The following is a 23,040-nucleotide window of genomic DNA, read 5'->3' as shown; positions in this document are numbered from 1 at the left end:
TAAGACCTTGATTCAGCAAAATTAGTATGGTGCCCACAATTTATTGTAGAAGATATTCAAAGGGCACTGTGAGCTGAATATCCACATTTATGAGTTAATAAATAGTGCCCTGGACTGCCTCATACCTCAGCACTTTTGTGTTTATTCAGCTTGCAGCTTCTGCCCCTGCCCTTGAACAAGAAATACATGATCTTCCATATAAAAATGTCACCTTCCCTCGTTATCCTTTCCATGCAAGAGCTTGTACCCACAAATGGTCATCGTTGATCTAAGTTGAAATGATGGACACAAAATGATGAGGATAACTAGCTTCCCAATGGAGGAAGGTAAATAGTGGAGTGTCCCAGAGACCTGTACTGGGACCCGTGCTGTTTAACATATTCATAAATAATCTGGAAAAGGGAACAGTGATGTGATCAAATTTGCATATGACTCAAAATCATTCAGAGTTGTTAAAACGAGCAGAGTGTGAGGAACTGCAGAAGTATCTTGTGAGACTGGGGACTGGGCATCTAGAAGATGAAATTTAATTTGGACAAGTGCAAAGTGAAGTTTTCTATTTGCTGATGATATCTAGTTGGTAGCAAAGACTGAGCAGTGGGAAGCTGTCAGTAATCTTAGAGGTAGATTTTAAAAAGCATTTATTCGAGTAAAACTGGGTTTTTCTTGAGAAAATGCACTTTACTCGAGTAAGTGGACTTTTGAAAATTGCTACAATATATGCCATTGAATTGTCCATAGAATTTACTTGTGTAAGTGCACTTTACTCGAGTAAATGGCTTTTGAATATTGCTACAATAGTAGCTACATTTACGCATGTAACTCCTTTTGAAAATTACCCTCTTAATGTTTACCTTAATGTGATAGGTAGTTGGCTTGAGAGCCAACAACTAAAGCTTAACCCAGCTAAATACAATGGGGCGGATTTTCAGAGCCCTGCTCACCTAAATCCGCCTAAATCCGGGCGGATTTAGGCGAGCAGGGCCCTGCGCGCCGGTGCGCCTATGTTCAATAGGCCTACCGGCGCGCGCAGACCCCGGGACTCGCGTAAGTCCCGGGGTTTGGTGAGGGGGGCGTGCCGGGGGCATGTCGGGGGCGGGCCCGGTCGGCGCTGCGTTTTGGGGGCGTGTCGGCAGCATTTTGGGGGCGGGCCTGGGGGCGTGGTTATGGCCCGGGGCGGTCCGGGGGCGTGGTCGCGCCCTCCGTACCCACCTCCAGGTCGCATCCCGGCGTGCTAGCGGCCCGCTGGCGCGCGGGGATTTACGTCTCCCTCTGGGAGGCGTAAATCCCCCGACAAAGGTAAGGTGGGGGTTTAGACAGGGCCGGGCGGGTGGGTTAGGTAGGGGAAGGGAGGGGAAGGTGAGGGGAGGGCAAAAGAAAGTTCCCTCCAAGGCCGCTCCGATTTCGGAGCGGCCTCGGAGGGAACGGGGGTAGGCTGCGCGGCTCGGCGCGCGCCGGCTATACAGAATCGATAGCCTTGCGCGCGCCGATCCAGGATTTTAGCGGATACGCGCGGCTACGCGCGTATCTACTAAAATCCCGCGTACTTTTGCTTGCGCCTGATGCGCCAGCAAAAGTACGCCAATTCGCGCGGTTTGAAAATCTACCCCAATATGCTTTGGGTTAGTAGAATTAAAAAAAACCAAAAACACTCTTAGTCTTTCCTGTGATTAACTTATACCTAAAAACAGGGTCTCTGGTTTGGGCATTCAACTTGATGCACAATTAGCTATAGAATTCCAAATATCTCAATTATTTAGATCACCATTTGTGATTTGGTGCATTTGGAAGTTGCGTCCTCTGTTGGGAAAAAAAAGACCTATTAACCATTGTTCACACAATAGTTACAGGAAATCTATACTTCTGTAATTCATTGACACATGGCCTCTCAACGCCTACAAAATAGTAAATACAGCCATGTAGTTGGTAGAGGGGAAGAGAGTTAGAAAACATGTAACTCCAATTTTGTAGAGCCTGCATTGGCTTCCAATAGAACAGCAAATGCAGGTTAAAATAATATCATTGGGCTTTCAATGTTCATATAATGCCATACTAATCACTTGGTTGACTTACTTCATTACTACATGCCATCTTGGGGGCTGCGATCTTCTCAGCAAATGATGCAAGAGGTACCTTATCATCTGTTGATAAAGTTATCAACAGAGCATTTGGCTTTTACTTTTTTTTTTACTTGTTTTGTGGAATCCAGTTCCATTGGATAACTGTCTTTGGCCTGTTCATTTTATTAATTTTTATCTCATCTTGCTGAAAACAATCAAGGCAGCATATAAATGTTACAAAGTAATAATAATACAATCCAATTGTCAAAATATAAAACAGCCACAAAACATGATGAAATTTCACATACAACAAAAGCATAATATATAATCACCCCACACAGAGGATAATAAAAACTTAAAACAGTATTTCAAGCTCATCATTTTATATATCAATTATATGCTAAACTCGCAATCAGGTATATATTATAATTCTGGTCCAATTTCCCTTTCATAACCTCTGTGCGCAAAATTGTAGCAATTCGCACGTAATAACAAAGAATTAAATGCAGGGGCAGATTTATTTTAAAATATGCAGATACACCATTTTGAAAATACTTAGTTGTCTGCATACTTGTTCACCTAGATCTTTTAGCACTTCATCCTGAACCCTCACCAGTTCCCTCAGGCCTCCCACCCAAAAACTGCAGACAAAATACATGTCCAGTTTCAATTGTGCAAGTCAGTTAGCTGGTTTAAAATTGTATGGATAAGTTTGGTGGTGTATACATGTATACCTCTTACAAAATATTAAATTGCACATACTTAACCCTACCCTGGAATGCCATTAGAGCGCTTCTTTTTTCTCCATTAAAATGTATATGTGATTCTGCAAATACATGCATATTCTTGAGGTATATAAAATTTCAAATTCATGAGTACATGCTACTTATGCACATATTTACAATTTTTACATGCTTGACTGCTGTGCAACTCTTTGAAAATTCCCTCCATAGTGTCTACAGGTTGTAGAATTCTACTTTGCCATGAAACCACAGTTTTCTGTAAAATTAGAGCTATACAATTATCTAATATAGTAACATAGGCCAGATTTTAATACCTATGCGCGGGCTTGTGCACGCGCAAATCTATGCCCGATTTTATAACATGCGCACGCAGCCACACGCATGTTATAAAATCCAGGGTCGGCGCATGCAAGGGAGTGCACACTTGTGCACCTTGCGTGCGCCGAGCCCTAGGGGAGCTCCGATGGCGTTCCCTGTTCCCTCCGAGGCCACTCCAAAATCGTTGTTGTATGCGAAATCGGAGCAGCATCAGAGGGAACTTTCCTTCTGCCCCACCCACCTTCCCCTCCCTTCCCCTACCTAAACCCCCCCCCCCCCCCAACCTTTATTATGCAAGCTACGCCTGCCTCTGGGCCTAAGGAGGCCTCTAGCCACGCCCCCACTGGAGTTACGTGCGTAGGGCTTTTAAAATCTGCCCCATAGTGAATGACAACAGATAAAGACAAAAGGTTCTTCCAGTCTGTCCAGCAAGTTTTATTTTTGTTATTACTTTAGTTTATTTTTTTAGGCTAGTAGCAGCTGCCACTCCATGCAGGCTACCCCTAAGCAATAATGCAAACTTTAGGTGTAACAGAAATATGACCCCATTTCTTCTTTTCCATTCTTTAGCCAGCAAGGTTCTTTTGTGTTTCTTTCACGCCCTTTTGAATTCCACCACCATTCTTGTTTTCACCATCTCTTCTGGGCTGTGGTGGATTGCAAGAAAATTTCAGCCCAGGGTATTTTTTTCAAATCCAGCCCATGTGGTATCTGTTTGACTCCTTGTGCGCTTTCTCTGCAGAATGTGTTTCAACAGTTCCCAAAAGCACACCAAAATGACCCTTCAAAGGTACATCATGTGACCTGGAACCTGGTAGAATCAAGTCAAAAATCTACAATGTAAATTTCAAAATTTTCTTAAACAACTAAGTAGTAGGACACACCCTAGACCAGGGGTGAGCAAACAGAGCTGTAGGTCCTCTTCCATCCATGCTATCGGTTGCCATCTGAACCCCCAATTCTGGTTATATCTCTCTTAATTAATTTTGGATTCCTATTCTAGTATTAAAGTCCCTTGTCAACCAATCAGCTCTTGAACCAGTTGCCAAGTAATGTGACAACCACAGTGCCAGCCAGTGTCTGACACACACACATACACACACACACACCACACACAGAGTCTCTCAGACACAAACACCAACACACACTCTTTCTGTTGCCCAGTGTGCTGTGACAATCAAAAAAGCAAATAGAATGTTAGGAATTATTAGGAAGGGAATGGAAAATAAAACAGAGAATGTCATTATGCCTCTGTATCGCTCCATGGTGAGAACGCACCTTGAATACGGTGTGCAATTCTGGTCACCGCATCTCAGAAAGGATATAGTTGCACTGGAGAAAGTGCAAAGAAGGGATACCAAAATGATAAGGGGCATGGAACAGCTGCCCTATAAGGAAAGGCTAAAGAAGTTAGGGCTGTTCAGTTTGGAGAAGAGATGACTGAGGGGAGAAATGATAGAAGTCTACAAAATCATGAAAGGACTTGAACAAGTTAATTAAATTGGTTATTTACTCTCTCAGATAATAGAAGGCCCAGGGGGCATTCCATGAAGTTAGAAAGTAGCTCATTTAAAACAAATCAAAGAAAATTATTTTTTACTCAGCGTATAGTTAAGCTCTGGAATTCATTGCCAGAGGATATGGTTACAGCAGTTAGTGTAACTGGGTTTAAAAAGGTTTGGATAAGTTCCTCAAGAATAAATCAATAAACTGCTATTGAGGTAATTAATAAGTAATAGTAGCTTTGATCTATCTAATGTTTGGATATTTGCCAGGTACTTGTGAATAGGATTGGCCACTGTTGGCATTTCTTATGTTCTAAATGAGAAAGAGATGACCATAAAGTTGTAAAAGCCAGTAATAAGTACCATCATTTTCACAGCAAAAATTAAAGTTACACAAGAACTGGATCTTTAAAATACAGACAAACCCTCACCAAATACAGAATAAAGACATGCCAACAAAAACTGTACCGGAAACTATATGCCTGACTGTATTATGCAGTGCAACAATGGAAAAACAGAAACATCATCATTCCTCTCAAAACATCAAGCAATAAAATCAAGAGATATATAACATCATTCCTAATATTAAAACCATGCTAATAAAAAGAATAAATGTCAAAACATCTGACAAATATCCAATAATTTAAAAAACTTGCATAATTGTGTTCTTATATTTCCCAAATACCAATAAAATATTTCAAAACATCTGATGAATAAAACATCCAATAAGTTAAAAATATATTTTCTGAAAAAATCAAATATCTCAAAACAATAAAAACATCAAATTACACCCAATAATTAAAACTAATAAGGATTTAAAATTTTCCTGCTCTCTATACCTGGGATCTTTTGATTTCCATTCACCCTGAGATTTTCGTGAATCAGGGGAGGTAGGGCCATACAAACTGTCTTCTCTCTGTCTCTCTCTCTCTCACTCACACACACATACATATTAAAGCATTCATTCTTTCATACCTTCTTTCTCTCATATACATGTAAATGCTTTCACACACACTCCCTCTCTCACACACACACATTATGTATGTGTGTGTGTGTGTGTGTGTCGTATGTGCCTGTGAGAGCCTTTGTGTGACACATAGGCTCTCACAGGTATGTGTTCACACATACTCATGCACACAGGCTCTCACAGGCAGGCACACAACACACACACAGGCAAACAAGCTCCACTCAGATACACACACATGTACACAGGCTCGCACCAGACATACAGTCACACAAGTTCTCATATAGCCACACACATACACACACACACACACACACACACAGCCTTCTTTTTGTTTCAGGATGTGGTGGGATGGGCTCCAACACAACCCTGCTGGTGTTTTCCTCACAACAGCCCAATTTTTCAAAAGGCCGCGCATGCAAAAACTGGGAGATACGCACATGACTGGGCTGTGCACGTACTAAGTGCATTTTAATAATGGCCCGGCCATGCGCGTATCTCAAGGTACGCGCAGAAATGCTGGGTCATCAAAAAGGGGTGGGCGGCCTACTGGGACAGTGCCATTTTGCGCTGTCATAGGGAAAAGCATGCAGACAGCCGGCCGGCGTGCACAACTTACATCTGCTCCTTAGAGCATGTAAGTAATAAAACAAAAAAATCTAGGATAGTTAGGGTGGGTTTAGGGATTGGGGAGGAAAGAGGAAAAGGGCAGAAGTCTAGGTAGGGGGATAGAAAGGTTCCCTTAATTGGAGCGGACTGGGAGGGAACTGGGAAAGGCCTTCTTGCATTACCACGCATTGCTTTTTAAAATCTCACCCCCTTGTACGCATGAAAGACCACTCGCTCGCACATGCGCGCGTGGATATTAAAATCCGGGAACCACGCGTGCCTTTTAGAATCTAGCTTTTTGGGCCTTGGAGCGATAGACTCCACCATGGTCCCACTAGTCTCCTTTTCTCTTCGGGCTATGGTGGGATGGGTTCCACTACAGTCCTGACAGCTTCTTTGTCACTTCGGACCGTGGTGGGATGAGATTCACCATGACCCCGCCAGGCTTCCTGCCCTTGGGGAGGGGAGAAGCTGTGCATGCCCACATGCAGCTTAGAGGGAACATCAATAGTGGACATCAGCACTTATCATTCCAGGGGTGGGGGGGTGGGGGGAGATACATAGCTTCCCAAGTTGTTGATGCAAGGCACACCCTGTTTTAAAGTTATTGGTGTCTGCGTCAATGTGCACTATGGACACTATGCCCAGGTATCACTGAGTTCTCTTTTGGTGCCTTGGGCTTTTCATGCTTGTGCTGCTTTGTACCTCTTATGGTGCCATTTTGATCCTACTTATTTATTATGTTTTAATAAGAACATAAGAACATGCCGTACTGGGTCAGACCAAGGGTCCATCAAGCCCAGCATCCTGTTTCCAACTGTGGCCAATCCAGGCCATAGGAACCTGGCAAGTACCCAAAAACTAAGTCTATTCCATGTTACCATTGCTAGTAATAGCAGTGGCTATTTTCTAAGTCAACTTAATTAATAGCAGGTAGTGGACTTCTCCTCCAAGAACTTATCCAATCCTTTTTTAAACACAGCTATTCTAACTGAACTAACCACGTCCTCTGGCAACAAATTCCAGAGTTTAATTGTGCATTGAGTAAAAAAGAACTTTCTCCGATTAGTTTTAAATGTGCCCCATGCTAACTTCATGGAGTGCCCCCTAGTCTTTCTACTATCCGAAAGAGTAAATAACAGATTCACATCTACCCGTTCTAGACCTCTCATGATTTTAAACACCTCTATCATATCCCCCTCAGCCATCTCTTCTCCAAGCTGAAAAGTCCTAGCCTCATTAGTCTTTCCTCATAGGGGAGCTGTTCCATTCCCCTTATTATTTTGTTCGCCCTTCTCTGTACCTTCTCCATCACAATTATATCTTTTTTGAGATTCGGCGACCAGAATTGTACACAGTATTCAAGGTGGGGTCTCACCATGGAGCGATACAGAGGCATTATGACATGTTCTGTTTTATTCACCATTCCCTTCCTAATAATTCCCAACATTCTGTTTGCTTTTTTGACTGCCGCAGCACACTGCACCGACGATTTCAATGTGTTATCCACTATGATGCCTAGATCTCTTTCTTGGGTTGTAGCACCTAATATGAAACCCAACATTCTGTAATTATAGTATGGGTTATTTTTCCCTATATGCATCACCTTGCACTTATCCACATTAAATTTCATCTGCCATTTGGATGCCCAATTTTCCAGTCTCACAAGGTCTTCCTGCAATTTATCACAATCTGCTCGTGATTTAACTACTCTGAACAATTTTGTATCATCTGCAAATTTGATTACCTCACTCGTCGTATTTCTTTCCAGATCATTTATAAATATATTGAACAGTAAGGGTCCCAATACAGATCCCTGAGGCACTCCACTGTCCACTCCCTTCCACTGAAAAAATTGCCCATTCAATCCTACTCTCTGTTTCCTGTCTTTTAGCCAGTTTGTAATCCACGAAAGGACATCGCCACCTATCCCATGACTTTTTACTTTTCCTAGAAGCCTCTCATGAGGAACTTTGTCAAACGCCTTCTGAAAATCCAAGAACACTACATCTACCGGTTCACCCTTATCCTTTATCATATGAATGTAACTTTTAAACAGCTGCATGGATGCACATGTATGCATATATGCTGGCTCATGCCAAAGGACACGGCCATTTTACAACATATGTGCATATATGCGTGCATGGTATAAAATAGACTGAAGGTGTGTACATGTGCGTAAAATTTTAAATGGACGTGTATATGTGCTCGCAAATGCCATGGTACCATGTAAGTGAGGGAATTTTATAAGGGACGTGCCCTAACGCCATAGTTACGAGTTCATCCAGTTTAGGGATAGTACTTTTACCCCCCCCCCTCTAATTTATTAGTTTCTCTTTCTCCATGTTAGTCGCAACACTTAAAAACCAACTGACTCTAGCCTAGATTTTTTTTTTGTACTTGCATGCCATCCATAGTACTAGTAAAGTTATATGGCAGGGGACCCCGGTGCATGTCTGTGTACATAAGTATTTATGTGCACATCTCTTGGCTTTTGTCTGACACGCCCATACCCGCCTAGCTCGCTCCCATTCCCTGCCCCTTTTTCTGAACTTTTGACATGTGCATGTACCAGGATATACGTGCGCACGCTGGCACCTTGTAAAATCCACACAACATGCACTGCACTGACTTTTGCACATATCTCCCAGGTTTGGCGCACCGGGCTTTTAAAATGCACCTGTAAATGTTTTATGCAATTATTTGGTTAACTTTATATTGACCTTATATTAGTACAATGGTTTTATCTGTTTACATTTGATAATCCTATTATTTATTGCCTGTTTAAGCTTTTTTTAATCTTGCTTGTATTTTGCTATGAACAATGAGGACCATATTCAAAAGTCATTTAGACTGATAACTTAAATGTTATTCATCTAATTAGTATTATTTAAACAAAAGTTGTAAAATATATATTTATATTACCATTTAGAATATGTTATACAACAAATTACATACAAGTGTATTGGATCTCTGCCTCAAAGCTTTCAATCTAACCAAGGCAACAGGAAATGAGGATAATTTTCATAGCCATTTCCACCATGTGGGCTCTTGATAATTGCCCACTCTAAATGCTGGAAAAGATACACAGTGCACATACTTTTACTTGCATACTGCATTGACATTCCAAGGAGTGGGTTTAAGTTGAGGGAGGCAACATCACAGGCTATTTTGGATTTTCAAAACTTCATTTAATGTAGTGTTTTGCCTGGAAAACGTACACCCAGGTGCAAATCTCTGTGGGTACTTTTTCCCATCACAATAATCAAATGTACGCAATTTGTTTTACTTTGTTATTAGTGTTGCTAAAAAGTTAAGTGTTTTGCATGATAAGGGTTGAAAATTGAAACAGGGTCTCACTGTTTTATATTCCAACTAGGCTATAAATGGCAAAACCTGTTGCTATCCTGAAAACCAGACCTGTTTGTGTCAAACGAGGATTAGAGTGTGCCATCCCTGAAATAAACTTTCTTGGCAGATCAGATTATTCACCTATTAAAATAAACCATATCATGAGATAAGTGTTCACTTGAAATAGAAAATAAAGTAGATTTTCCTATTTATTTTATACTTTTATAATTCATAATATACAAATTTTAAAATAATATTTAGCTTGCCATCTGGTCATAATTCAATTTCCAGAATGAAAAAACAGATGTTCATAATTTTCATGACAGGGAAAGTGGTCAGGATATGCTTCAGTCCAGTAGTTCAAGGCCTTCTGTAGGAGGCATGGGATTGAGAAAGGCTGAGCTCTTGAGGCAAGAAATAGGCATATCTTGCTTCAGTACTGTGCAGACTCCTGAAAAAGTGACTTCACATAGACATGAAAGTAAATAAGAAGCTCTGCGTCTGTTTGGCAGTTTTTTATTACATGAGTAATATCACAGTCCAACTCTAATTCAGCTATAAATTAGCTATTTTATATGAAGTCTATTTTCATTTTCATCTAGAATTCACTCCCCTCTCCCCTACAAGTGTCTCATAATTTAATATGTGTGAGAGAACATCATAAACTAGAGATGGTTTGACATAGCTTCATTTCAGGATTGTGGGAAATCATGTGTTACTCAAAGAGGTATTAGAAGCCCTGTGAAATCACTACCACTATTTCTCATGACTTTCTAAAACGTGAACAAAAGTTTTAGTGTAAAACCTTTTTTCTCTCTATAAATCTGAAGTAAATTCTATATTGGCAATGTGCTCGGGGAATGAAATACACTGTACTATTGTGCAAGATCTTTAGCTAGTTATCAGCTGTTCAGCTCGATATGGCAAATTGGTTGACTGGTCGCCATTATAACAAATAGATAATCTGCAATTTTACTATTGCATTCATTGACTGTGGCAGTTAAACATCTCATACACAAGCCTTTCATCAATGAACAAAAGAAGTGTGAGATACTCAGTACAATATGACTGTGCAATCACTGTCAAGGCAGAATCCAGATGGTGGTAAAATATCAGTTCATTGTTTTATCTGGAATGGATTATGATTTCAAATTGATTCATGCCTTTCTGCTGCTAAAACCAGCACTTAAGTATCAAGTATCAATACTAGAAATCTTCCATGTGCAAATTATATGCATACACTTCTAGCTTAAATTGTCATTCTGCCTGAGGGTACGTACTTCTGGACTTTACTAATGATGGGTGCTTACTTCATATCTTCTGTCTGTTAAAATCATTAAGGGCAGTGAATGCTCTAGATTTATAGTCCATAAAGTATATATGAGCTAAAAAACAAAACAAAACACTGTGATAGAGCAGGGCAAAACAGACACTAGAACCTATGAAGTTTGTAATCTCATTAGATGGAGTGTAACAATACTGACAGTTGCCAGAGCTCCTCAGATTCACTTGGGATGAAAAAAAAAAACGACCTCATGTCATCTCAAACAGGACTGACTGCATAGCAGCATGTCAGCGGCAGACAAATTTATAGCTCACTCATTCTCAGAAGAAACAAAGCTGTTCACTATTCACTGAACCCTCAAAACAATTAAGTTGACAAATATATACATATGCATACTATTGTCCAAATAACTGATTTTGAATTTCTTGTGTTGCATGCAGTCAAGATCTAAGGATAATACATCTTCTCAAAATAGTCTTATTCAAATGGCAACTGCATGCATTATCTTATAAGAATGTTTTGACTTCTTCCTTTTTTTCTTTGTTCTAAGGAAACTCAAACTAAATGAAAAAAAATACCAGAGCCTATGAAAAGGTTTTCTTATCCAACTCAAGAATGTACTCTATAGCACAAACTAGGACAATATAAACCAAACTCAAATGGGATCTACAACAACTTTACTATAACTCAAGAACTAGGGGATAGTCATCGTATGTGCGAGTTAATGAAAAAAAGGGGAAACAAAATCCAGAGTGTGGATGTTTTACCTTCTAAATCAAAAAGTCAAATGGGTCCAAAATTCAGTGTTGTATTACTAAAATGTAAATGTTTTTAGGAAATATTTGGAAATACCTGAAATAATAGTCCAGTATTGCACTAGCAAGGGGGGCCATTTTTAGATTATTATATTCTATCATTTACAGTTTATATTTTCAATTTGTTTTGTCTATACTGTTTATTTTGATTGCTATTTTGCAGCCCCAGCAATAAAGCGGAAAATCAATTTTGAATGATAAACAATGATTTTTGTAGTAAATACGAATAGTTTGTAGATACTGGATCTTACAATGATTGTCCTTCCTCTCAGGATCATTTGTGTACAAATGGCTGAAAAAAATGAATCCAATTAGCTTCATATTTAGTTCATAATGAACTTCTCATTTTGTTATGAAATCAGTTCTTATCCTGTGGCAGTAATTAACCACTGGGGGTTGTCACTCCTAGACACATGACACACAGATCCCTAGGCCCAGGCATTTCAAACCCATACAGAACTCATTACACTGACAGTGTAAAACTGAAAACTCTTCACTTTTAATACCACAGGGTACCAACAAAAATCTTCCTTTCATATAACCAATTGCCAGAAAGATGGGAATTAATCCACTAGAGATGTAATTAATTATTGCAAAGGATCTAACATGAAATGTAGGAAGGTTCAGGTGCGGGGAGGGATGACTGAATGTCCTTTCACCAAGAGCTTCACATTTTCAACATTTTCCACAGTAAAATTTCTTTTAGTGCTTCAGTTAATGTTAGAGCTCCACTAGAACGCATATTAAAAACCCATTCTTCGGAGCGGCTTGCTTATAACGAATATGTGACTTTTATGATAGTAGACAACAACAAAACAGTCAGGGAACAATTCATACCATACAACTGCACCAATATTGTCCTCAGCTACATGACTTGGTAAATTTCTCCAAAACGTATCTGACTGCAGATAAACAGGCTTATGAACAAAAGTGCAATTTTTTTTTGCAAATGGGGCCCATGTGTGAAAAACCATGCAAAATGCCCCAAAACACATAAAGACACCAACATGTCTGGGTTTTGCATGGCTCCGTTTGTGAGAAAGTTTACGAAAATTGTGAATTTATTAGCCGCTGTAATGCAACATCATGGAAAGCGGATCATTAATTCAGAATCAATCAAAAGAAAATCAGCAAGTAAAAATGTCTTTGCAACCCGGTGTTCTCAAAAAAGATAACTGCACTGAGGTGCAGTTTTCTTTTTCAGCTGGGCCCAGTAGCAAATTTTCTCATGAAAATTTGCTATGGAACTTATCTACATTTGCAACAAACTTTTATGGAAATGGGCCACTAAACTGTGGGAAATTCCACAGGCTAGTACATCAGCCCCATAGTATAAATGAGTCCCTCAGTTATTTGCTTGTCTGTTAAAGAACTTACCTATGTCAAGAATGCTATCCCAATGCTCAATAGATATCACAGAGTAATTGTACAACTTAAATTGAAACTACAGTTTGTGTATGTAAAATATTGTCCATATAAATTATTCAAAATTTTGAATTTTGGTATAAAAAATATATTTTATTTAAAACTTTTATAATCTGCCTTTCAAAAACATAGTGAGGCCAATATTCAGTAGGCCATTTAGTGGACAAGTTGTCCAGCTACAGGTAGCCAGATAACTTGTCCTGTATATTCAGCGGATAAATGTTCCACTGAATATACTTGCTTAAAATTATCCGGCCCATCTCATCCTCTGCCCCCCTCCCGGCACCTCCAGCGCTGCTCTAAGATAGGCAGCGCTGGAAGCGTTAGTTTACATTAAGCTTACATTTTCAGTGCTGCCTCTAGTCGTTTGAAAAGGGGAGCTAGAGGCTGCACAGAAAGCATGGGAGGGAAGGCGGGGGCAGATGGCTGGTGAAAATAGTGAAAAAAAAAAAAAAAAAAGGAAGAAGGAGCCTCAGGTCCAAAAAATGTTTTGGGGTGGTAAGATGAGTACAGCCCGATTGGGCCTTCATAAGATTATTATGGTGGGAGGCGCTATGGGATTGCCCCAGAGGCTCCTATATTTTATAGCTTTTTCATTCTTATAACAGTGCTACTTAGCTGGATATCATGTAAAGATATCTGATTAAGTAGCAAGTAATCCAGCCACACATGGCCGGATAACTTTAGACCTGCTTCTGAGCCAGATATATGCAATATTCAGCTAAGTTAGCCAGATATTTGATCCCTTCCATGGAATGCCCCTGAAATGCCCTTTTTCTTTCTGGCTAAGTAATTTAACTGATTAAGTGGCTGAATATGCTACATTTGCTATTTAAGATCTCAGTGAAAGTGGTATTTCTCTCTTTCTTTCTGATGCTCTTTTGAAGCTTATAGTCTAATCTGCTTTTATTGTTAATGCCGTAACATTAGTTGTTGATTTGGAGTACAGAAGATATGTCCCTCAGGCATGCATGTTTCCATAAATCAGTGATGTGCAGGGGCAAAGTCAGTCATTGCTATGGTGGTGGTACTTGTGGTTTTAAAGTGTTAAGGCAGTTTTGCTTTTGTTTTTGTTGTCGCTTTTCCATAGGCATAAGTGGACAATGTGGGTGGCTTCAAAAAGTTATGGGCCTGTGAAAAAAAATCATTATTGGATAAGGCCCTAAAGTCACCAAGCTCCTGTTAACAAACAATTATTGTTTAATTTAAATTATTATTATTAGTTATGATTCATAATCAGGCTTCTTTTGAGTCCTGATCCCCATCTTTGGAATCAGCAACTGAACAAAGCATGTCTAACTGATGATCCGATATTGTTTAGACATTTAACAAAGACCTGATTTTTACCAACAAGCTTATTCAATATAACTCAGTCAGGTTGGGGATTGTCACTGAATGTTATTTTTATGGTTAAAGAATTAATCTATTTTGAATATTAATTGTAACTTTAATTATGTAGATTTTTATATTAGGTTATTTTATTTGTTCTGGATTGAATTTATTAGGTAATTATTTCTATTGGGTTTTATTTCACTGTTTTGAAATCATTGTAACATTTTACTGCTTACTTAAATATTTTATTGTACTGGTTTTTATTATTTTTATGACTAACTCATCTCGTGCAAACTTTGGAAAGTAACATAATAAATCTGAATAAAGATTATTAATAATAATAATAATGCATCTGATGACATGGGCACTGTCCTCGAAAGCTCATGCTTCAATAAATTGATTAGTCAATGAGGTGCCACCAGACTCCTGCAAAGTTTTGCTACACCAGACTAATACTGCTATCCCTCTGAATAATAATAAACATGAACTAAATTCTCAATAGTTATTTTCCTTTTGTAGCATGCCATTTACAGATAGCTCTGAATTCATAAAACTCTCTGAGGTCAATTTTAAGACTTACTATAGGACCAGAAGCTATGTCCAGAATTTCTGTAGGGCAAATAACTTCTAGAGTAAAGAACTTCCCATTTTCTGGTTAGTCCATTTACAGCCATTAGATTTAGTAGTGAAATAAATAATAAACAATTTAAGAGTACACTAAGTCTGAACACAAATTTACAAATAAGATATAGAAAGTGACGTTCAAATCTTACAGTATATAAGCTCCTTTGCTTGTCGTATGTAGTTGGAAAGCATACTTTTTTCTTCCCATCTTTCATTTTATCATGACTTTCCTGTTTAATGGCAGCCTATAAAGAAAAAAGTGTCTTCCCTGCAGGCCTAGATTTGTCAAAGGCACACAAGGCCTGTGCCTAGGGCAGCAGAAATCTGGGGGGGGCAGCAGGCTAGCTGAGGATTTGCTGTTTTCCAATAAAAATAATATAAATTATAATAATAAATATAGTGTGAAACTATTTTAGTTTCGTAATATAATGTAAAAGATGGAAATGTTTGCTATTTGCTTCAGAATTTTTAAATTTTTGCTACAGGACTTGCCACAGGAAACTAGGGGGGGATTGTACCTTAGACATTTTGCCCCCTGTTGTCTAACCTTGGGGGGGGGGGGGGGGGGGGGAGGGAGAGGGAAAAGGAGATGACAGGGTGAGACAGCACCAACAGTGCCTAGGGGCACCAAAATCCTAAATCAATCATTGCTTCCATGGCTGCCAAACTGAGACTGAGAGAAAAAAATCCCACTTTGATATTCACAGTGTAGTGATGACAAATTCATAGCCTATGTTCTGAGTGTTAAGGGAGATGTTAAAACATGTCTAGTTGTTGTGAATGCTCACACTGTAATTTGTTGGTTTGATTCTGCAGGTCGTGATTTGGCAAGCACAACCCTCCCAGGATATCCTCCACACGTCCCCCCTGCTGGACAGGGCAGCTACTCTGCTCCGACACTGACAGGAATGGTGCCTGGTGAGTTTACAAAATATAACCTTTCCAGTAACTAGCAAACTGCATATTGTTTTTTGGTATGCTGCTGATGCATACTGACTAGATAAAAGGATTATAGTGCTTGGAAAGGGGGAACAGATCAGTTGCCCTGTTACTGCAAGAGGGAGAGTTGCAGGCATACTTTTCGGATTTGATCTGTGAGATTCCGGGTTTAAAACCCTTTCTCTGGGTCTCCAGGAGAACACGCAGGATCTCTGGGTCCTAGAAATCACCTTCTCTTAACCAAGTTGCTTTTTTCCTTTGCCTGTGCTGTCTAGTTGACAGGCACTAGGACAGAGTCCAAGGCAAGAAGAAGCTCTGCCTTTGATTCTCCATCTCCCACACCTGATTGGTTCTGGCTATCACAATGAATCAATCATCAGTCAGGGATGGGGACGCACTGTCTTCCTGTCCAGTCCCGCATAGATCCCTGTAAAAGGGAGGGAATAGAGAGGGCAAAAAAAAGTTTGCATGTGTATGTGAGTGAGAGATCAAAGGAGGGAGAAGAAAAAGCTGAGTGTGTATGAGTGTGCATGTGCAGGGGTACAGTGAGAGGAGTATGAATGTGACTGAGGAAGCAGTGAGAGGAGGGAGGAGCTGGGAGGGGCAGCGAGAGGAGAGATCAAGAGAATGTGTGTGTGAGAGAGAGTAGGAGGGGCAAGCAGAAGAGTGACAGTAATGTGGGGAGAGTAAGAGGGGCAGCTAGAAGAGAGAGCAAGAGGGAAAGAGGAGAGTATGAGTGTGGGGGAAAGAGAGAAAGGAAGAACAAGATGGGGGAGGGAGAAAGCAATAACAAGGAGGAGAGAAAGCTGAATTAGGGGAAGATGAGAGTAAGGGAAGGGGAGAGAAAAGGTAGGAATGGGAAGGAAGAAAGTGGTGAGAGAGAAGAGCAGAGATGGCAGGACCCAGGGATGGGGGAAGAATTCAGGTGATGTAGAAGGAAGGGGATGAGGAATGGCAGGGAGAGAGTGCAGGAGAAAGAGGAAGAACTGTGAAAGTAGAGCAGGTAGGATTAATAGAAAAAAAGCAAGAGAAGGGGAGAGCAAAAGAGAAAGCGATAGCACTGAAAAAGAAGAGGAAAAGGGACACCAGAGAGATGGCAAACTAAGAATAGAGATGAAGACAGAATAAGAATAAAGATGCTGAGTCACAAAATCAAGCCAGAGCCACCAAAGGTTGGAAACTATTTTATTATCTGATAGAGAATATAAATAAAGAAGAAAGTTGTTGCATGAAGGGGGATGAGAGTTTGTGAGAAGGTAGGAGGGTGAAAGGAAGGGATAAAGTCTGTACAGCCATGTGCCCCCTGCTCCCCAACAATCTCAGGGTGAGCAGAACTCAAACATTCCTAGGAATGGATGTGGGCGCAGCAGCTGCCCACTAATTGGAGCAGTCAAACCCATCTCCACCTCCGCATACTGCCTCCCAATCCTTCTGTTAAGGGGGAGGGGAAGAGAGACACTGACACTGCTGGTTCAGCTGAGATAACTAGCTGCAGCTTTTTCAGATGAGTTGCAGGTATTCAGATATCAAGCTTCTGTCCCTAGTTCCCCATCCCACTCTCACTCTGCTTAGCATAACCATGGTACCTGAATGTAATCCACTTTGAAATGGCTGAAAGATGGAATATAAATACAAATAACCAAATAAATAAATAAATAGCAGGAAGATGCCCTTTGGAGCAAGCACACATTTGCTAAGCATTGACTCCAGAGTTGTTGGTAATAACTAGGGGCGGATTGCAGGAAAATATCAGCCGGGGGGATTTTTATAAAACCAGCCCATAGGGTATCTGACTCCCTTGTGCATTTTGCTTGCAGTGTGTGTTTCAACAGTTCCCAAAAGCACACCAACTGACCTTTCAGAGATAGATTATGTGATCTGGAGCCTGGCAGAATTGAGCCAAAAAATCTCCAACATAATGTTCACATTTTTCCTAAATAACTAAGTAGAACATGCCCTAGACCAGGGGTGAGAAAACAGAGCTGCGTGCCCTCTTCCATCCATGCAATTAATTGCCATCTGCCCCTAAGTCTGGTTACATCTCTCATAATTATATCTTGGATTTCTGATCTGGTATTAAAGTCTCTTGCCAGCAAGTCAGCTATTGAACCAGTTGCCAAGTAATGTGACTACCACACTGCCAGCCAGTATCAGACACACACATAGTCTCTCAGACACACACATAGTCTCTCAGACACAAACACCCACACACACTCTTTTCAGACACCCACTTTGTGTCCAAGAGAGGGTGTATGCGTGGGTGTCGCTCTCTTCTCTGACATAAAGATGCTCACACACTCTCACTCTCAGTGTATGGGTGTGTCAAAGAGAAAATGTGTTGTCTTTCTGTGTCAGGCAGAAAGACAACACAGTCTCTCTCTCTCTCTCTCTCTCTCTCTCTGACACACACATTCTGTCATTGTGCTGCTGCTCATATGCTCACACAGTGAGTGCCTCCACTCCTGCACTGCCACATCATTATCTAAAACGTTTTTGCTTGCTGCCTGCCCTTCCCCACCCTACAGCAGCCTTCTCCCTCTCCCCACCCCTTCTTAGCACCCCATTCCAGGAGACTCACTGGTTTTACAGCTAGCTGAACTTTTCAGGAGGAAATTCCAGCCTACAGAAGCCTCCCCAAAATTGCACAGGCATTTCCTCTTGGCTCACCCCTTTCCTTTTTCTAAATGTAGCTTGCCTCCACTTTTCTGTACCCCCTCCCCCCTTCCCATTGTCTGAGTGCTACAGAGTCTTCTGCTTTTATGGTTCCCCAGGCTCTGCACTGCCTATCTAGACTAATATATGCTGTTCCTCCAAGTCTTAAAAAGAAAAATGAAGCCCTGGCCAAGACTGGAGAGAGTCTCAGGACCCAAAGCAACACAGCTCCAGATTCCTGCTTTCTAACATGGATCCAGTCCAACCAGGGCTGGTGCAAGAGTATTAGGTCTCATAAGTAAAGCTTACAGACTTGTACCCTCAGCCTCTCCCTCCTCACACACACAATTAAAAATTATGCATTTACAGTAGTTTTTATATTAAAAAGGCCATTCAAAGCACAGTCTTATGAGATAAAAGTATCACTAACAGCATGTAAATTATATTTGCATGCACTGCTGTAGTGCCAACTAGAAAACCCTGCAAAACAAAAAATAAAGAGACATTTAGATCTCATATTGCATTAAGATTATTGTAACACATGTTGGGTGTGGATTTGTCACTCAGAAAGCCTTGGGTAAACTGAATTACAATTAAAATATAGTAAAACTCCAAAAACAAAACAGCAATAACAGCCAGCATTCAAACACTGACAACTCTATTAAAAATCAACATTACAAATATTACACCAGGCTCTAAAATACCTATTTGGAAACCAGAACAAGCTAAACCTTTATAGATTCCTACCCAGAAACTACATGCTAGCAGATTACCTCATCTCTAACACACATGCAGAACACAGATCATCCCTCACCAAATACAGAATAAAGAGACCATAAAGTATAAATAGAAATGTGCAGACAAAAACTGAATTGGAAACCACAACAAGCTAGATCCTGAATACAGTGCAACAATGGAAAAAGAAAAATATTATCATTCCTTATAAAACATCAAACAATTAAATCAAGAAATATAAATCAGCAATAGTAAAGCCATACAAACAAAGATACATATTACAAAACAGTTGAACATCCAATAATTAAACTCATATATAGGACATGGCAACAGGAAGGGACATGGATGTCGTTTAAGTCTCTGTGTTGTATATTTTCTGTCTCTTTTGCTAGCCTTGTATTTTGTATGATAATGTTTTGCCTATATGTCGCACATCTCTTAATAAAACTTATTTTATAAAAAAAAAAATAAAACTTCACAAATTTCCCAAAAACCTATAAACTATTTTAAAACAGACATATCAGATAAAACCCAATAATTAAAAAAACAGTAAGAATTAAAAAATTACCTGCTTTCTATACTTTCCAGTAACCCTGAGATTGTTCTGGATTAATAGAGGTGAGGGAGTGCACATGCACACATGCTGACCCACATGTTCCCTCGCACCCACTGACACCTATATACACACACACATGCGCCCTTGCACCTACCGGACACCTATACACATGTACTCTCTCACACCCACTGACACATACGCACAACGCTCCTTCACACCTGTTGACACAAACACACACACACACTCCTTTGCACCCACTAACACCTACACACACACACCTGCTTCCTTACGCCCAGTGACACGTACACACACACACACACACACACACATGCTTCCTTGTGCCCGACACCTACACATACATGCAACCTCGCACCCACTGACACCTACACACACACAAGCTCCCTTGCATGTGCTCAAAAACACACACATGCACTCCTGTGAACACACTTACACATACACCCACATGTGTGTATGCTCCCTGTAACACTCCCATTCTCTTTCTCCTCCTCTGCCCTCTGAATATGTAAAAAAAAAAAACAATTTTTTTACATTGTTGGTCAGGAGGGATCCAGGCAGGCCTACTAGCCTGATGGCCCTGCTGTGGGAAGAAGTAAGTAAAGGTCTGATGCACGGGGGTGGGGTTATTTTTTGCCATGGCAAAATCCGTGATTAAGTCCTTCAGCCATGGTAAGGCAGTAGCAGGGTCTGCTGGCTGCCTCCCATGGCAAGAGAGAGATGGGGTCATGTGAGGAAAGGCAAACTGGAGTGTTTTCACCACTGCAATAGTGAGGGGAATGGGGAGCAGACACACAAATATTAGCGACACTGAAGTGAAAGGACCATAGAGAAATGCAGGCACAGAGAGCTGCTACTGCATTTGCAGCTGCAGGGACAAAAACAAATAAGAGAGACACATAGACTACTGGAACCGCAGCTGCGGGAAAAGCAAAAAAAACCAACCCAGAAATGAGCGTAGAGCCTCACTGTATGCTCCCGCAGACGTGGGGCCGCTGTGAGTAACACCAGGTTTGCTGTCCTGGGCGTTGCTGCGCACTCCATCTGCCTTGCACCATATGAGAACTTGATTTATGTATATGGCAAAGAAACCTGACTGCAGCAAGCTGAGCTGGCTGCTGGTTGGCCTGGCATGTAGCAGTACAGCATTTGTGTGGGCATTGCTCTTCCACCAGCACTGGGAGGATTTGGCTGAGAATGAGCAGAGAATGGAATGCAGTAAATCATGAGCACATGAAATTCACTGTCACATGAGTGGACTGACTGGCCCACCAGGGCATGCCTGAAGCCTCGATAGGCCAAGCCACCTCCAGTACCAACACCCTGTCCCAGCTGTATAAGTGGTATCTTGCCAGGCTCCACCTTGAGTGGTGGGGCCTTGCCCTGCCTAAAGGCAGCAACTCAAAAGCCTGCCGTTAATTTCAAGGCCTTGAATATATGATACCACGAGCCAGAGGCTGTTGCGTTTTTTGACTCTGGGCTCCTGCCTGAGTAGGAGTCCTCCATTTGCTGGCTCATCAGTCTCTTTCCCTCTACTTTAAAGGCTCAAACATCCACCATAGGCATATCTCCCCATGTGAAAGGGCATAACCTTACAGTCTGGGTGGGGGAGAAATAACCCCACATATCCTGCTGTGGCCATGGGACGTCTAATCTCTACCCAAGATCTGCTAGGGCCTAGTGCAAAGTATTCAAGAATAACCTTGCTCCTGAATCTGACAGGTACACATCATCCCACTTAAACAGATCCATGCAAGATATTTCCACTTTGCTTCAGTGCATGTGCTGATCAGCCCGACAGGGTGACCACCTTGCCCACTGGATTGTTGATCCTGGTCACTCCCCTAATGCAGTCTCAAATGTGTGAACCTGGGATAATTTTGGACCAATATAGGAAAAACATGAGTCATATCACTGGTTATACTCTTCACGACCTGTTGACTAGAAAGTCTTCTCACATCATTACCACCAAGTTATATCACAAGGACATCCAGATAGTTGCCAGGGTGTGCTAGGCCAGTTAATATTTGGCACAGGAAGGAGATGAGCTTCTCCCAGTGCATACCATACATGCCATCAAGCAGACTTGCGCTGTGACTGATCCATTCTCCCAGCACATGGACTGAAGGTCCATCCATGTTACCCTCTCTGCTCGGGAAATGGAGTGCCCCAGAACCTAAATTGTATAAACTCTTTTCATACTATGCATGGGAGGCAATATTTAGAGATTAGTAGCAAGTGCTTCCAGGGGTGCTATCCTCCTGCTGTGTATAAGCCAAGTATGCCACTGTTCGCCATATACTGAGCTTCTGTACAGCTAGTACAAGGAGCCCCAACACTGCAACATTGGTGGCCACATTTATCCAGAATAATATGTTCCATACTACTTCCTCCAGAGATCTGCTGCCTCTAGCTCCCATTTCAAAACTACAGTGAATGCACTCAAGTCTTTCCCTCTGTACCCAGTACTGAGAGACCCTGTGCCCTTGTGTCAGTCAGGATCATTGCGGGCCCCTGCAGCTCCTTCCATGGAGTGTGTGCAAATTTTTTTTTCGTGTGAGCAGCAGTTTTTTTAAACCAGCAATTTTTGAGCTCTAGCATTAGCACTGCATTTCTGTATATAGCACAAAGAAAAAATTATGGGAGCAACCATGTAAAACCTGTTAGCGATGACCGAAATATATGAGCAATCCTCATGTGCTCAGCCTAGACGGAACTATGAATTGAAGTTGCTCTCCCAATGGCTGAGTGACTTCATTGCTGAATGCCCAGGACCTTGCCACCAGGTCTGGTCCCTCTCAATTGAGGGGCGATTACGGTTGCCCAGAAATAAATTGTTTCCATGCCCCCTACTCCTACTAAGCTACTCTGACCACTCCATCTGCTCTGGGAACAAGATTTCACTCAGTTCTTTTAATAAGGTGGGGAGCTTAAGGACTACAGAATGGGATGTTGATGCCTGAATGCTCCTAAGAGAGAGTTCACCTTCCCCATGGATACCAGCCTTGTGCTCTATGGCATCATCTCTACTGCTGCATTTTGGTTGGCTGCCTCCTCGCTGTGCCACTGGCCCCACACTGCTGAAAGGGTTACCATAGTGTCACTTTTCTGT

General features: G+C 41.2%; 1 protein-coding gene across 2 annotated transcripts in view; it reads left to right on the top strand.

The window, feature by feature from the left end:
• The window catches only part of PAX5 (paired box 5), a 752,119-nt gene that overhangs the window by 540,394 nt on the left and 188,685 nt on the right, over nt 1–23,040 (top strand). For both annotated transcript variants that reach the window (XM_029602903.1, XM_029602894.1), the window contains one exon: nt 15,848–15,949. In XM_029602903.1, the coding sequence (XP_029458763.1) occupies nt 15,848–15,949 (102 nt within the window). The remainder of the gene's footprint in view (nt 1–15,847; nt 15,950–23,040) is intronic.

The sequence above is a fragment of the Rhinatrema bivittatum genome, chromosome 1, assembly GCF_901001135.1.
Source record: "Rhinatrema bivittatum chromosome 1, aRhiBiv1.1, whole genome shotgun sequence".
Classification (NCBI taxonomy): Eukaryota; Metazoa; Chordata; class Amphibia; order Gymnophiona; family Rhinatrematidae; genus Rhinatrema; species Rhinatrema bivittatum.
This window is presented reverse-complemented; position numbering and strand designations above follow the sequence as displayed.